Source organism: Caretta caretta, chromosome 9, assembly GCF_965140235.1.
Source record: "Caretta caretta isolate rCarCar2 chromosome 9, rCarCar1.hap1, whole genome shotgun sequence".
Classification (NCBI taxonomy): domain Eukaryota; kingdom Metazoa; phylum Chordata; order Testudines; family Cheloniidae; genus Caretta; species Caretta caretta.
Window position 1 is genome coordinate 26736082 of NC_134214.1, and position 18455 is coordinate 26754536.

Genomic DNA, 18455 nt, shown 5'->3' on the forward strand with positions numbered 1-18455 from the left:
AAAAGTAGGACAGGCAATATGTATTAATGATTAGGTCATGTTGTAACCAGAAAACAGATTTCTGATAGGTTTTCCTGATTATTCCCATTTTTAAAAATGGGATTAATTTACTGATCCTTCTGCCTGACAAGCCTGATGTGTTGACCTGGCGTATCAAATTTACATTAAACACACAGGTCTAACTGACAGCTTTGAACTTTGTCTAACAGTGCACTGTGAAAATGTAATAATTTTAAAATTCCTATAGCATGTGAACTGTGCAAACGAAATCTATTTTGCTGGCACTCTGGATGGACATACATTTTTTCAAATTAAAATTAATATAATTAAATCAACAAAACAAGAATAATATTATTCCAAGTACAGTTCAAACAAGGTAAAATAAAGCACTATAAATGGTTACAGAAAAGCACTTTATTGTATTTGATTTCTCCATCATTTAGAGGTTGATGCCAAATTTTACTGGCATCTTACTATATATCTGATACTGGATATCTTACAGCATCAGTCTTAGTCTATTTGCCAGAACTTGTTTTATAATTATCAGTGGCTCTTCACTATGTTGCCCTGTTGATAAGTAAGAGTTGAAAACATGCTTACCACAGGTTGTAATGGGGCACCAGGCATCATGGCATTGGCTAGTTGCATTTGCTGGGCCAGCATGGCCATGTTCTTCTGCTGAATCAGGTTATTGCGTCCATTTATCTCCAACTGTGTTTTTAAGTGTGGGGGTGGGTGAAGATATTTGCAGTTCTCCCTTGAGCATCGACCCTAAACATAGGAGAAATGAGCATAACTGGTGTTAAAACAGCCACAGGAATATCCACCTTCATTATGTCACTTACCAAACAAAGTGACATATGGATAACCAAATATTTATAAGAGCAACAATAAATAAAGAATGATAACATTAAAGTAGTATCACTAAACTATATGTTTTTACAGCACGTCCTCAGAGAACTACTGTTGCTAAAGGTGAGCAAAATGCTGTTCCCTTGAAAAGAAAACAACTGTTTTCTGTGGTTACAAAATCTTTTTCAATTAAAAATACCCTAGCCAAAGCACTCATGTAACCCACAGACCTGCCTCCACAAGTCTCCACATTGGCAAAAGGCTGTACAGCCAGACATCCAACTACTGGAGTGCAGTCCAACTTTAGAAGTGAGCCCAAGAAAGTACAAATACTACTCTGAACATGCTAAAGATGGATCTGTTTGCATTATAATAAGGGGAACAGGAAGCAATGAAAGGTTAGGCTAGCATTCAAGGGTAGAAATATTACTAGGGAAATAACACTGCAAACCAATAAGGTTCTACAGCTCTGATTATTGCCACCACATGGCACTCCTGGGAAAAGGTGATCATATCAAATACATTTTTTTTCTTTTTTGCAATGGCACACACCATCTATGAGAGGCAGAAACCAACTGTGGCAGTAATATGCATGTTCTATGCAACAGATTTGACATGCTAATTTTGTCTAGATTAAAAGGATGCATCAATGTGAACTTCAGTCATATTTTTTTTAAAATGAGGTAGAAGTAATTTCAGGTACATCACCTACCCCAGAGTCCTCCTGACAAGAAGACAACTTTGCCTGTTATTTCAGAACCGTTTCTCTCTTCCCTGGTGCTGTGTGAAAGACCCCACACGTAACAAAGGAAACTTACTTCGGAAAATGTTTTCAAAAGTGACCTCTGATTTCTGGGTGCCTTCCTTAAAATCTGGGTTCCCAGCTTGTGAAACTATGAGGCCTCGTTTTGGGGAGTGCTGAGCACTCAAGGCTCCAGCTGAAGTCACTGGAAACCGTGCAAGCGCTGCACTCTGAGAAGCTAGGCTGAAGGTTTCCCGCATTGGACATCCAAAAAGGTGGCACCGAAAATCACAGGTCACTTTGGAAAATGCTGGTTTTACTAAATATACAGGAGAAGGAGTAAAAATGCTGCCAAATGCGAAAAGCAGGAAAAGCAGGAAAAACAATTTCCCTCAGTAAATCTCTGTTATAGTAATTATTGTAACAATACATATCACAACACTAGATAAAACATTACCAGAGAGAAGTATGATTTTTAAGATGATGGTATCCCTTTAACATTTCATAGGACTGAGGATAGAAATCATCGTCATTCATTAGCAATATGAAAAACTCTATGCAATAATTGTTCTTAAACTTTCAACAATGAAGACCGTTCTTCCACTGAGACACTAAATCAACTGAAAAAACACAAATACAAGGAGAATAAAATCAATTGTTGGGAGAACCGATCTCTTAAACTGTAAGTTTTTGCTTCCTCTCTTAATCTTTGAAATGAATCCAAGCAGGAGCAGAGACAGAGCCTTAATTTAAGCTGTTTTCATCTGGCTTGGTTTTGCTTTTTCAGGAAACAAATTAACTCAATATAGTTTGACCTTACACTGAATTTTGCTCAAAAAACCACAAAGCTAATTTGAACTCTCTTTTTTAGTCAAAACCCCCCTTTTTTTCCTACCTATCTTTTTCTACTCTTGGCAGCTCAACATATATGAACCTCGTTTTCACAGCAAGCCAATTGGCATTTCAATGATCTTTGCATAAGGCAGTATGTCTGATAATGGGATTATACATAATTCTTGAAATTGCTTTGGGGTTATGTACCCATTGCAGTCACTCTAAAGAATACTGCACTAAAATGTATTTTTCAGAGCACCTATTTATAATTATTTAGAACATTTCCATGAGTGAAGTATAGTTTCCATTACAAGGTGCAATCTACCAAATCCTGTTTATCCAGATCAAGGATGGATAAACATAGCTACCGATTTATTACAGTCACAATAGAAAAAATGCAGGATGCAGGTATTGAACAAACAATAGCGCTACCATGCTGCTGGGCAAGCTGAGAGACATACTTGTAGCTTCTTGAGCTAGCAGCCCTCAGAAGGTCATGGACGATGGTTCTGTGACAGGCTGAGGCATATTAGGGAAAGGATACGTTGCTACAGAAAGCCAAAAATACTTCCATGATGAGGAGCTGTGGACCTGTCTGGAGGAAGAAGAACTTATACTCCCAACCTCCCAATGGTGCATCTATCCATACCCCCAGAAGGGATCACAATAGCTGTGGGAGTTAATACAGCCTCAGCAAATTCCCAGAGTATCCCTTCCCACGGTAAAACCTGTGGCATGGGGATCAGGTGGAGGAAATCTGAATGAGAATTCCCCTCACAGAGTTCCTTCCTTATTGCTCTGCTGTGTGGTTTACCCTCATTTAGAATGAGTCACAGGGCCTGCCCCCAAGTCCCATGGATCTCCTGGGATCTGCCGGAGGCCCTGACATCCATATGTAGGCAGAGAAAGCAACTCTCTGTGGCATGTATTCTTTGGAGCCACACTGCTCCATGAGCTTTCCTCAGCTACAGCTGCCTTACGGACCCCTTTTGGGGGAAGGAGTAGGGGACTGTGGAAGTGGCTCTAGAGAAAAGCTCCAGATAATACAGCCAGATCTTTTCCAGGTAAAGTCCACAGAGACAGAGTGGGACACTCCTGCCCCTAGCTTACCCAGTCCTTGCCCTTTTTCTCTTTCCCTCCCAGTCTTCCACAGAGATCTCAGGAGCAGAGAGCCCTCTTTGAAGTCTGAAAGAAGGCCATTCCTTGTAGGAAGCTCACCTTCCTTACAAGATGGGAGGAGACAATCCATGCCTCAGAGGATTCCCTCTGCATGCGGATCTGGGGGACACAGTCCTCCATCATTTCCATTAGCCTTACACCTACGTAAGGCAATTGGATTGGGCTGAGACAGCGAGAAAGCAGACTTTGCAAGGCCATTTTGCAGCCCCCAAATATACACTTTAATATTAAAAATACCTTGTTATTCTTTTTTGAAACACATGAATGGAAGGCTATATTAAGAATGTACCCATACTGTACCTGAACTCTTAAATTAACTCAAGGTTAAATTTGAATAAATTGAAGAAATCTAATTTTAGTACCTTTATGACTTTTTTAGAGTTCCCTGTCCATCTCAGAGAAGAACACGTCTCATCCTTAAATAGCAAAACCTGGTATTTCCTAATATTCAACATTTACACACACACACACACCCCTAAATTATATTACATCTGGCTTATGGACTGCATTTTTTTTAAACAAACCTCCACAAAAAAAGTTCCTTCAATGATGTTTTTGCTAAGCCATCTAATCAATGAAGATCTCACATAGAGAACGTATGTATCTACACAGTGCATACGCTGTGGCATAAATACAACTTAATTCCCTCATGATGTTCCAAGCCACCATAAGGAGGATCTAATTGGCGAAATATCATATCTAACTAAAAACTGCAGAAATTTAACAAGACTGTGATGATCTGTAAAACAGTTTGCATCCAAAACCAAATAAAGTTCCCTCTTCCAAAAAGAAATTCTAATCTGAAATTGCACGCTAGGGTGGCAGGAAAGTGAGAGATTTCTTATTCATCTTTGACACCTAGAGATAATCCTGTCTAATGCTACAACAGGACATGGCTTTATCTAGAAGACATAATGTATGGGCAGCATTAAACACAAGTCCGTGTTTAATGACACAAGGACTGCAGTGTGTCAGTTTTGTTTTGCTGAGTCACTTTATGTAATCCTCCTTTCTTTCATTAGTTTAAAGTCTGACTCAATGTTGTTTTAACTCTTTTTTTTTAAGTTTAGCAGAATGTTGAGAAAAAAGATGTAAGGGTTAAAAAGATCACAGGACAGAGACTGGGGAGCCCACAAACTAAATTTTACAGTTTCCTTGCAATTTTTTCCTCAGGCAGGAAGGTTTGGACTAGTCTTGAAGGCAGCAGAGTACTGTAGTGCAGCCTTCTAACCCTTTGCATCTTGGGAATCCTCTGGGAAAGGAATCCTCATTCCCAAGAAAAGGCTGCCCTAAAATGCATCTCTGATTCCTCCCTCCCCAGCAGCATGGCTCTTATAGCTGGGAGGTGACTCCAATCCAGTGAGCTGCATTATCCACTTTAGAATCTGACTAGAAGCTCTGGATGGATTGTAAGAATACATACAATTCTGAGATTGCAGAAGACAGGCAAGCAAGCCAAAAAGAAGCTCCACTTGGAGGTTCTTCATATGTTAAAAGTAATTAATTTCACAGTAAGTAATTTCACATAATCACTTCTGTACTTTTATGTACAATACAAGGTCACTGTAGCAGGTCTTTAGCACAACACTACAGATCAGAATACAGTGGTGATAGAGAGCTAGGTAGAAGAAGAGGCAAATGGAGGGTGAGTGGTAAAGCACACAAAGAGAGCTTTCAGGCCAGATCCTCCACTAGTATAAAGTGCCATAGCTGCACTGACTTCAATAAAGCTGTACCCATTTACTCAAGTTGAGGATCTGGTCTCTAATGAACACAGTCAGGGGCTTCATTCCTTTGGCATAAACAATTGCTGGAGCATACATATTTGGAGTGAGAGGCCCATGCATAGCCTGCTTCTTGTCCTATACTATGTAAGTGTAACTGATTTGCTAGATTGCGTTTGGTACATCTCCAGCCATTGTGAAGATTTTGTGAGATTCTTATTTACACATCTTTGTAGTGTGCCAGACAAGCTGGCCACAGATCCCTGCACTTGGCCAGAGTACAAATGGAGTCAGTGGGACTGTGTAAGGGCAGCGTCTGGGCTAGAATCAGGGTCTAAAGCTATCGGGTCAGATTCTGTTATCACTTATACTGGTTTCAAAGCCACCTAACTTCTTTTAGGTCAATGGACTCATACCTGAGTTAGTCCACTCAGAGCAGAATCAGCCTGTTAGTCCTTGTCCTCCATAATTGTGTGATACAGTTAAATGACAATTGGGGAAGTCTCAGTTAATGGCTATATGTAATGTTATGATTCTACTATGAATAAAAGGATTTTCTTGTTAGCCTGTAAAAGTGACAGCATACGTTTGATCAAATTAAGGCAGATGACAATTTAGCTGAAAACATCTGTTCTCAAACAGTTAAAAATTTGTTAAAACTTTAAAAAACAGGCCAATGGTACACATAGTAAGCTGTGCTTGGCGTCATCTTCCCTTGCAATATATCCTCAAATGTCAGCAGCAGGTAAAAAAATAAAGTCAGGGTGCAGTTAACGGAGAAAAATGCAACAATTACATTGTAGATAAGATATGAAATACTGTGTGTAATCTGACCAAATAATGTAGCATTTTGACACTGACTATCTGGGGGGACCCAGTTTAATATTTCAAATAAAGATTAGAACACTATGTGATAATCAAATCCTATGTAATAAATAAGAGATTTGTGGGGGGAGGGAGGTACATTAAAAGCATAAAAATAAAAAAATCCATAAATGAGCAAAGTGTTGAATTTTAGCTTGTTATTTCAAGCATAAAATGAGTACATAAACCTCAATATTCAACATTACTATAAATACAGCTGGAAAAAAACATGCCCTCAAATCTGATATATTCTATCCTTCTGCACAGGACTATATATCATGAATGTGCAGAAGGATGCAATTGGTTTAGCAGGTCTTTATAATCTTCAACTCCTGTGATCTTATGACATTACAGCAGTCCTGAAACACCTCTGAAGCTGGAGTAATATCATCACCCCACATAACTGCAACTTTCACTCTGAAGTCCAATGGACAGATTTTAAAAAGGTATTTAGGTGCCTAACTGCCATTGAAATAAATCAAACATCTGCCCCTAAGTCAACAAGTGATAGTGCTTGTGGGGTTTAGTTGCATAATTCTCAAAGACTTAATGGGAAGGCATAACTACTACATTTCCAGATGATTATGGGCCAGATTCTAGTTTGCAGTCTGGCTCCTTTACACTAAGTAACACAGAGGAGCCAGAATCTGACCATGATTACCAAGCTGAGAATTCCCCTAGCAGATGGGAACTTCCAACAGGCATAAAAGCTGGTGGGGCTGGCTCCTCTGCCAACTGCAATGCCCCAGGACAGAGCTTTGTCAAAGGAGGGAGGGGAAGAGCCAGTAATGGAACAGAGCTCTGCTCCTTTGGGACCATAATCAGCTGTCAGAAGTACAGAGTAGCCCCGAGGCTGCTATAATTGTCAGAAGGATCAGGAGAACTTAAGACTCATGGAGTTGTAACCAGCAACCTGAAGTCTTACGTCCCCCTCTCTCCTGTACCAAGCTATCTTGGCTCAGGAGGGAATATGGCCCTTAATCTTTAAAGATTCTTTAGAACTGATTAATCCTGATTGATTTTTTAGCAACACACTGACAGCATGGACAGGTATTTAAATCAAATTTGCACAAATAAACCAACTTCATTTCAACACATGACTTTCCAATCATATTTAATATAAGTTGTAATATTCTGTAAAAGAACCAGAGTCTTTGGACCATATTTAGTTTGGTCTAACTTTTTTATATTAAAATCCATGTTAATAATCCCTGCTGATGATTTACAAAAAAAACAACAGATCTTTACTAGCTGCCTGAAAGATGACATTTTACACTAAAGCAGTGTAGAAAATCAGACTTAATTACTGTCAAATGAGTGAAGTGAAACTACAGTATGAGCACTCTGTGAGTTACCCCATTTTTAGACTAAAGAAGAACTTGATTCACAGATACAATGTGGACACAGATTAGTCTCCTACCTTCCTATTTTCCCTATAGATTTTCATTGTCTCTTGCCCACTCCTTCCATTTTATGGGGGATTTTTATGAGATGAGCTACAAATAGGGAAATGTCACTGATTCACCTTGTGATGCTGACAGTCCAGGTGCCAGCTCATGCCAAGGTCCCCATGTTCCAGGTGGACACTGACAGCTGGAATCTGTCTTGATCACTTATGGGTTAATATTGATAAAATCAATATTAGCATTCTAAGAAAATGTTTAATGTTTAGACTCTATTAAATGACTGTGACGTACTTGTAATAATATTTGTGTTCCATATTGTAACATAGTATTTGAGCGGTTGTATTGTGACTGTATGAATCGCCATACAGGAAAGGGACATTAATTTGTGTGAAGAGCTGCTCTACAGTAATTGTTATGCCCCTTTCAAAAGAGGAAGTCCATCAAAACCTGACAGGCTATGGGTGGATCTTACAACTGAAACTGTCCTATATCTGGACTAAGCAATGGTCAACAAAAGAACTAAAGACTTATTTTTTTTCTGCACTCCTCCCCATTAAGATGAGTCATGCAAGTGGACTCCTCCCATCAGCCAAGTTTGCAGCTCAAAGCACATGGAAGGATGAGATTAAAAACCCCAAACAAACTCTACGCTGCTTGGACTCTGCAGGGACAAGGTGTTTCTAGGCATAAGCAAGAGATCCCCAGCTGCTTAGCCTGGATTAGCCCTAAAGGTCAAAAAGAGCCTGCTGATTATAGAAACCTGTATTTCCTTTTGAAACCTGAGACTGTAAACTCATTGGTTTGTCTATGTTTGTTTGCTTGCTTTAATCTTATAAACAACTCCCTACTTTCCTTTATCTATTTAATAAATCGTCATATAGTTTACTATAGAATTGCCTACAAGCATTATCTTTGGTGTGAGACTTAAAGTGCAACTGACCTGGGTAAACTACTCGTCCTTTGAGATTAGGAGTAAACTGAACGTTGCTGTGATTCTTGGTGATTCTGACAACAGCTGTCAGTCAGTGCCCCTGGGAAGGACCCCTCCCCCCCAGGGCTGGGAGCCGGGGCCTGGGTGAGTGGGATTTGGCAGCTGTGGCTGCAGGGGAATGGACCAATCAACTGCAGATGCTGCGTGGCTCTTTCTGAACCGCAGCCTCTGATCTGCAAAAACCCTGGACATTTCCTGTTATTTGAAAATATGCCCAGACAGAGGATGGAGACTCAAAAAGGAGGCAATGTCCAGAAAAATCCAGACATATAGTAATCCTAACTCTCAGTGTACTGGTACTGTGTTCTCCAACAGTCTCAATTTGGATATTATGGTACTTCAACAAAATGCATTTGGATGACAGTAAATGAGGAGCTACCAGGAAAAAGTTCCCCCTCCTTCTGCCCTCAGATGTTAGGGACAAGCAGAGATGTCAGGCAAAGAACTTATTTATGGTATCGCTACTGGAATGCAAGCATAGCGGTGCTTCAATATGTGAACCATCAGAATACATGCATCTTGCCCAAGTTTATTACTAAAATGTTCTCATCCATTAGGGCTGTAGCGAAGTCTTGAGGGTCTGGCCATAATAACCAAAGAACGTCTCCTGATTCAGGACACCATCTGTGTATCAGCAGTGATAAAAGTTTTTTCTGCACATTTCCTCTCCATGCAAAGTCAGTATTCTTAACTAAATATATTTGGGATTAAATAACACAAAACAATGCTACCATCTGACTCTTAAAAATAATTTAAGAAATTTGTTAAGGAGGGAAGAGCAACTCTTCTATAACTGATGCCATCTATTTTTACTCCAAAGAAAAGCTATCACATTTCAGGTGCATTAGCAATTTAACATATCTAATCATGTTGCATCCTTTTCAGAGTTTGGAAGAGGTCAAATTACTGTTAGGCAATTAGCAAACATATTCATGCTAAGGAATACCGATAGCGCTGCTGTGACACTGGCAGGCCAGATGCCAGCTCGTGCCCAGGCGGCAGTCGTTAGTTAAGAACTGACAAACTTATAGCTGGAGACCAGACCAGTTCACCCATACGTTAGTTTTGCTCAGAATAGGTATTAGCCTAATAAGAATGTATTTAACATTTAGAGTCTGTGAAATGCTTGTTGGCTGCTGCATGCATTAATCACACTTATAATGTCTGTATTCTGTGTTATAAGAAAATTTGTACGTTTTGCTTTATAACTTTGAAAATGTTTGCTCTGAACTTGTGAACTGACGCATGGGAATTGACACCTCCCCAGCCAATCCAGAAGGAATTAATGGTTAATGGCCCTATCGCACCCACAGAGGACTATGTGCTGGAGGCTTCCTCCCATCGCTTTTAATGCTGGAAGAAGGAAATAAAAATAGCTGATGAGATCTTTTTCACTGTTTGAACTGTGATAGGTCTAGAGACACCAAACTGAAGTCAGAGATCCCCAGGGGGTCCCCCCGGGTCTGCCCTGAAACACACATTGAATAGACAGATCTCTGCAGCTCTGTCAGTCTTTAGATGTTAACTCCTTTGTGTGTATATGTTTGCTTGTTTGAATATGTAAATAACTCTCTTATTGCTAGCTAATAAACCTTTAGATGGTTTATTCCAGGACTGGCTACAGGCATGGTCTTTGGTGTAAGATCTAGGTTACCAGTTGATCTGGGTTAAGTGATAGGTCTCTTGGGACTGGAAGCAACCTGATGTGGTGTGATTGACCATTTATCACTAAGTCCAGTTTGTCTAGGTGGCATGATAGACTGGAGATCATACCTGAGGGACTGCCCGTGACTCCATGATAAGACTGTTATAGTGATCCAGATGTTCACAAGTGTTGCTGGCTTGGTTAAATCTAATTTCAGAACACACCACCAGTTTGGGGTGTCTGACCTTTTCTGACAATCTACACTGAGGTAGGACTCACAGTTGTGATCCACTGTAGACAACGTGACACCCCAAAAAACAACATATAAAGCAAACCAATCAGACAGATTTTACTGTCAATTTACATTACTCATATAGTTAAAACACAAGCATTGTATATGTTACTTGGTCAAAATATGATATTTCTTCATCATTGCATAATTTTTCATAAAACCATAAGGCTACTGTATCACAATATGTAATTTGGCTCCCATAAACCAGATCATCCGTATTATAACACCACTTTACAACACTCAAAGTGCTTGACTCCTGACAACAGTGTTACAAAGATAGTGCAATGTTTGATATTATAATTAGACTTTCTACGCAGACTATTCATAAATATGCATTAAAACAAGAGAGAAAAAATACGGAGCTGTTGTGAGCCATGGTAATGTCAGCCATGGTAACAATGTATCTTAATAAGTAGGAATGTGAAAGTGAGAGGGGAAAGCACAGACAGCTATCACATGATGTTTTTCTCCTGCTATCATATCAACGACATTTAGGCTGAAAGCCCAGGCTGTGCTAAACAACCAGCCTGAGTGTCATTAAATTAGGGCAGCGTTATGTCTGCAATATTTTTAACTGTCTAGCCTTGGCAAAAGTAGGTGACTGGGATTAGAAGTAGCTGGCCTGCATTTGCCCAGTCCAAGAGAATACTATAACACCTCTGCAGAGTTGCTTTTCCCTCGTGTATTTACAATGTTATACTTGGGCACTGTTGTGAATATTTTATCATGCTAAAGGGGAGGGAAAAATCAAGTCGCCAGTCAGTTGCTGAGTGCGTTACTTGCCCCACCTCCCTGCATAGGGAATGCATGCTTCTGTTGAATGTCTACAGTTACAGATGATTTAGGAGCAGGTTACTTTATGCATCCCACAAAAAGCAAGTTCATTGTAACAGCCTTGACTGATCAGGAATATTATCTTGGCCAATAGGTGCTGCAACCTCGGCCCTTAAGGATCCAATCCTGTGAGAGGCTGAGTAACACTTGAGAGACACTGTGCTCCCTCAATTCCCACTGAGTGGGACTTGTGTTGAGAGCATTTGGTACTTCTCAGGATAGGAGCTTATGCATAAAGGGCCTGATCCAAAGCCCACTGTCAATAGAATGATTCCCATTGATTTGGCTTGGCTTTGGATCAGGCCCATGTTGTGTATATTTACATAATTTCTAGTGTTTAAATGCCTGATTTATGTAGAATTGAAGAAGACTGAGTAGGGGCTGGAAGAGGAAATATATTTTCTGTATAACACTGAAATATTGACATTGGTTGACGAATCTTTTTTTTTTTAACGTCATAAATCACTCCATTTTCTTTCCTCACAGAGATTCAACAATATCCTATGAGATGCCATTTCACACCAGTAAGTGACACTTGGCCAAAAAGCTGACATCTCTGTCCACAACACACTTCCCAGGAGATGTGGATGGCACTCAAAAGAATTGGTTTATAACCCAATGACATGCTAAGCTCTTGAAACAAAAAAAGTACTTATGTCCACATCAGTCTTTCACTTTATGCCTGTTAACAGCCAGTTAAATTAAGTCAGTGGGACATTTGCCATTGACTTAAGTCAGTGGGAGATAAGGCCCTGCATGCACCTTCTCCGAAGTATGGCTTTCATTTGCACTGGGGCACAAAATATAGCAAACCGTGCTACTAGTATTGAGAGAAAACAGAAGTTACCATGCTGCCCAAACAGAAGTTGCACAATGTTTGGTGTTGCTAGCAATTCTAGAGCACATAGGCATGATGACATCATTCAAAGGGAGCTGGATTTGCATCAAGGCCAAAAATACAAGCATCAAATAAATGAAAAGGCACGCGCAGGAACAGCTGCAAAGACAGCAACAGCCAGAGGGTGAGATCTAGAAGAGTCCAGTTCAAAGCTCAACCACAGGGTGCGGGGAGAACGACCCAGAACGGCCAGAGGCACTTATAGTAGAATCCTACATGAGAGCAAACGGCACTGTTGACCTATTTCTACCCTTTCTTGGCCGGGTATAATTGCCTAAGAAATTTTTTTTAAAGCCAACACACATGCAGAGCTGAAAGTATTAAGAACAGGTTTTTGATCCGTTTAGTTATAAGAGCTATAACCTACCCACAAAAATCACAGGTCTTTTGTTGCGTATTATCATTATCAACAATGCCAGTAAAAATATTTTTAGTTGAAAAATTAGGTTTGTCAAAAATGAATGTTTCCCCACAAAAGAAATCTCTTTTATAATGAATTTTTCCATATTTAAAAAAAAAACACCCCAAAACCCTGTTGAGATGGAAATAATTTTTTTACATATTTTAAAAACACTTTTGTTTCAAATAGTTGGGAAATGCCTAACTTTTCTCAGGGTTTTGTAACATGAAGTAATACTGGCTTCTTTTTTTTCCACTTGGAAAACAGTCAGAAAGTGGGGAAAAGCCCATTTTTCCACACTTTGTACCTGTTCTCCAATGGTCCAAAAAATGGAAAAGAGTCAGAAAATAGACTTCCATACTTCCATAACTTTTCAAATTGTCTAGTGGGAAAACCATTATAATCTGACATGAACATTTTGAATGGACTTTTTTCCTGTTAAAATTTTCACAGGGAAAATTCTCATTTTCTGGCCAGCTCTAGTTATAGCATAATGTCATAATTTTAAATTAAAAAAACACAGGAAAGTAAATAGCTGTACATGCCACCAGTACAGAACTGATTTTATTTCTTTTTTACTCAACTTGTCTGTCTATCTTGCGTCGCCTCACTTTTTGGTAAAAATGAAAAATATTTATTTAAAATTTTATAATTTTCCCCCCATTCTTAGTATTTTACTGTGAGTGTGAGTAAGGGGAAAAGAAAGGAAAACAATCAACGGGATTCAAGCTGAAGTAAACAGGAAAGGCCAGTTCTTTGACCAGAGAAGATAACGGTTATCATGTAAATGCAGTCGGGGCTTGATCTGAAATCCATATGTCTTTCTATTGACTTCAGTGGGTTTTGGATCAGGTCCATAAAGCTCACAGACCACATATCAGTGTAAGCTGCCACTTTACAGGATTTTCAGAAGCACCTCTCCATTGCTATAGCATTTGGATATATGTTTGCTTATTCCTCAATAATCAAATGCTATTTGTGAGGAAAGGTTTCCAAGTAAGTGAAATATGTGTTAGGGTGAAGTTGGAACAATTAAAAGCTTGTTTTAAAAGTTCAAAGAATCCACGCAGATACATGCATAAAAATCCCATTGAAGCCATTTCTTAAATATGATTCACTTTAGTAGAATCACAGAACTGGAAGGGACCTCAAGAGGTCACCTAGTCCAGTCCCCGAGCTCATGACTGGACTATTATCTAGACCATCCCGACAGGTGTTTGTCTAACCTGCTCTTAAAAATCTCCAGTGAGGGAGATTCCACAACTTCACTAGGCAATTTATATGACCGCTTAACTACCCTGACAGTCTAGGAAGTTGTTATTAAAGTTCAACCTAATTGCCCTTGCTGCATTTTAAGTCCATTGCTTCTTGTCCTAACCTCAGAGGTTAAGGAGAACAATTTTTCTCCTTCCTCCTTGTACCAACCTATGTACTTGAAAACTGTTAAGTCCTCTCCTCAGTCTTCTCTTCTCCAGACTAAACAAACCCATGTTTTTCAATCTGCCTTCAGTGATCATGTTTTCTAGAACTTCAATCATTTTTGTTGCTCTTCTCTAGACTTTCTCCAATTTGTCCACATATTTCCGGAACCAGCGCAGAGTAGAATGGAAGAATTACTTCTCGTGTCTTGCTTAGAACATTCCTGCTAATACATCCCAGAATGATGTCTGCTTTTTTTTGCAATGGTATTACACTGTTGACTCATATTTAGCTTGTGATCCACTATGACTCCTAGATCCCTTTCCACAGTACTCCTTCCTAGGCAGTCATTTCCCATTTTGTATTTGTGCAACTGATTGTTCCTTTTTTTATTGAGTTTCATCCTATATATTTCAGACCATTTCTCCAGTTTGTCCAGATCATTTTGCATTTTAATCCTATCCTCCAAAGCACTTGCAACCTCTCCCAGCTTGTTATCATCTGCAAACTTTGTAAGTGTACTCTCTATGCCATTATCTAAATAACTGATGAAGATATTGAACAGAACTGGACCCAGAACTGATACCTGTGGGACCCCACTTGATATGCCCTTCCAGCTTGACTGTGAACCACTAATAACTACTCTCTGGGAATGGTTTTCCAACCAATTATGCAGCCACCTTATAGTAGCTCCATCTAGGATGTATTTTCTTAGTTTGTTTGAGTAGGTAGAAAAGCCTTACTAAAGTCAAGATATACACATCTACTGCTTCCCCCCATCACAGGGCTTGTTGCTAAATTAATACTGTGTGTATCTACTAATTTACAAGGCCAAAGGAGTGTGCATGTCTGAAGGCAAACTATGGCCCATTATGCTTTCTCCAAGATGTACATACGCAATACTTTCTTCTATCCCACCCAAGCACCTTGGCGAAGGGGAGATTCTGGACAATGCCAATGTCATTCTGAGGGAAAAGCACCAGAAGGGTTACTCAAGACAGGACAGACAAGACCAAAGCTTTCTTAGATAAACCAGACCAGGAAGTTCACGAGTGTCTGGGGAGAATGGGAAGGGCCAGCTGTGGGGCAACTCTGTTGACACCATTGAGTGTCAGTATGACTCTTGTATTCGGGAAATGTAAATATTGAAGTTTGATATTTCTATCTCATTTCTTCACTGATGTTCACTGAATAAAAAGGGTAGATCTGTTGTTAACCCTAGTGAGTGGCTAGTAATGTTCTCAGAGGGTGTGTCTACCCAGCAAAGAAACCCCAGGGCTGGCCCGTGCCAGCTAACTCAGGCTTGTGGGGCTCACGTTGTGGGGCTATTTCATTGCTGTGTAGTCTTCCAGGCATGGGCTGGAGCCTGAGCTCTGGGACCCTCCCACCTCACAGGGTCCTAGACCCTGGGCTCCAGCCCAAGCCTAGAAGTCTATGCAGCAATGAAACAGCCCCACAACCTGAGCCCCGCAAGCCTGAGTTAGCTGGCACAGGCCAGCCACAGGTTTCTCTTTGCTGTGTAGACATACCCAGGGGTCTCAGGAACTCTTGCTCTGAACCACAGGTGAACAACAGGCCACAAATGCCCCTTAAAAATAACTGAATACTAAAAATAAAGATGATATATTTTGGGGTGGAGAAAATAAAGTTACTTCTCTTTATGTGTGTTATATCCCACAAACATTACTTAATAATGCTTTATATTTCTACTGTGCCTGACTGTAAAGGATCTCAAGACATTTTACAAACATTAATTTAGTCTTAGCGCACCGTACTAACATGAGTCAGAGAAGTGGGAATACAACCCAGATCCCCTGATTTACAGCCCTCTACTTCAACCACAAGTTTGCCCTGTCTGGCTTTTTTACGAATACTGTATATGCACTGAACACTAAACAAACCCTGTTTGCCTAGAAACAAAAACTGTGTTCTCTATTATGTGCAGTTTTCCTTTTAGGAGTGTTTAGTCACTGCTTCAGCCTGCAATGTGGACAACATGAAGCTGAAGAATTTGACGTTTGTTTTGAGGCAGTGAGGAAGCACCTCTGAAGAATCCATAATTAGGCAGTCTGCACCATAAGACTGTTTAAGAAACAGACTTGGCTGACAGGAAATGTGGGCTAGACAATCTCAGTACAATCCAGTAGTGTCCCTTCTAAATCACTGAAAGCTGCAACCTCAGTAAACTGGGCTTCCAACACCAGTGCATGCTGAAAATGAGAAAAAGGCTCCCTCTGGATTTTCACATACCAAGATAAAGATAATCTAACTCACCTCCAACACACACCCACACAAAACAGCTCCTGATGAAAAGAGCAATAATGTCAACAGCTGCAAAGGCATTATAGCATTGAAAGCTAGAGGTATTTGTAAGAGGCCCAATCCAACTCCAATTTAAGTCAATGGGCAAGTTCTCATTAACTTCAATAAGAGCTGGATTGGCCCAGCTGGAGGGGGAAGAAAGGAGAAATCAAACATTAGGAGTGGGATTTTCCAGGCCAGGCCTCAATAAAATGTGTGTATTTGCCAAACACTTTTGTGCCTGACTATTCCAAACGTGCACACACACAAAAGACAAAAATAAGTGCAATCTTCTCCTTTGGAGCAACTCCTTCCCACTTTCATGCTTTCTCTCTCCTCCTTTAATGTACCACACTTCCTAGTTTGCAGTACACGGCTGTTTTCCAGAACCAGCACTATGTTTTAGAAGTGATTCTGATTTTCACATTTGACGGCAAACAAACCTGCCATTCACTTCTGCAACTGCCAACAACGGGGCCAATTGTAGTCATGTTTCTGTAACATGGGGACTGAAAGCTTTTCCTTTTTTCTTGAGTGAACGTTTCGAGGAATATCCACAGATATCAGTATCTGATTAACAGCATCATAAACAGAAAACAATTCCTGCTTAGTGTTTACAGAACCCTCTCTGTCACTGTGCTAGACGACAAAAATATATATCATTAATGATTCTACAACGCATTCTGTATATTATCACAACTGTACCCTAAGACTCAAGGGAATCCTACGTTTAGCTTTTGCAAAACTGTGCGTCATGTAAAAATCTTCAAAGGACATTTATAAGTCCTCCTCATATTCCCTGAAACAACATTAGAGCAACAGAGATATCAGCAATCTCACTGTTGAAACCAGCCTCAGGCTCAGATTTATAAACTAATGGCACCCAAATGGCCCTGCTCCTACTATGTGCTTTTAATGAATCATTTCAGACTGGATCAATTCTAGTTCCTTTAAATGTGGCATCTATCTCTCCGGCATATATTGACGTATACTTACATCTGAGAGTGACCCGGAGGCTTGCTGGTTCTGCTTCCCTATCTGTTTCCTTTAATAAGTTTATGCACCAAAAATTCACCACTAGCTTAGAGGCTGGGTTGAGGCCACTTAGAAAATGCAGGTGAAAATTTTCATACTTGGGTGAATAAATCCATCTTTGAGCATCTAAATTAAAGCTTTTATTTTGGAGCCTAAATTTAGATACCCAAGTTTGAAAAGTCTGGACACAGGACTTAAAGATGGCTCCAAAATCTCACAAACATTTATTGTTTTCAGTAACTGGATAAGGTACGGGCTGTTCAGACATATCCCTTGAGATGCATGAGGGGCAAAAAGTTAAAAAGGTACTAGCACTGTATGCTCAAATTGCAAAGGGAAGAATAGCAAATTGATCATGCTGATGATCTTGACTTCTTATTAAAACTTTCTTGGCAGTCCCTGTGTGTTTATATAAAAAATGAGTTCTAATTAGCAATCTGATATCACAGCTCATTCAGTCCTGTGGGTACAAATTATCTGTACCCACGGGAACAGCTTTACTGGAGCAGAAATTCACTTCTGCCACTCTCCCATAGGGATTTCATCAGCAGAAAGCAGGTGTAAACGCCACCTGAGGTGCCACAAGAGTCTCATGGCAGTGACTACCCTGGCAGTGACTACCCTGGAGTTCTGCTAAATTAGTGACTGTATTCCTTTCAGGGGTCTGATCTGACTTAAGTATCCCAAGTTTGACCTCACTTAAAAACTGCTTGTTTACAAAATCAGACCTAAAAATACAAAAGTGTCACAGCACACTGTTACTGAAAAATTGCTTTCTCATTTTTACCATATAACTATAAAATAAATCAATTGGAATAGAAATATTGTATTTACATTTCAGTGTATAGTGCAGAGAGCAGTATAAACAAGTCATTGTCTATATGAAATTTTAGTTTGTACTAACTTTGCTGGTGCTTTTTAGGTAGCCTGTTGTAAAACTAGGCAAATATCTACATGAGCTGATGTACCCACTAGAAGACCTCTGTGTACCTCCATGGGTATGTGTAGCCCCGGTGGAGAACCACTGTGATAGATCAAC

The 18455-nt window shown here is 39.9% G+C and overlaps 1 protein-coding gene across 16 annotated transcripts in view; it reads right to left on the reverse strand.

The window, feature by feature from the left end:
• MBNL1 (muscleblind like splicing regulator 1) overlaps positions 1-18455 on the reverse strand; it is a 196510-nt gene that overhangs the window by 36085 nt on the left and 141970 nt on the right. For all 16 annotated transcript variants that reach the window (XM_048864448.2, XM_048864460.2, XM_048864452.2 and 13 more), the window contains one exon: positions 601-771. In XM_048864448.2, coding sequence (XP_048720405.1) covers positions 601-771 — 171 coding nt within the window. The remainder of the gene's footprint in view (positions 1-600; positions 772-18455) is intronic.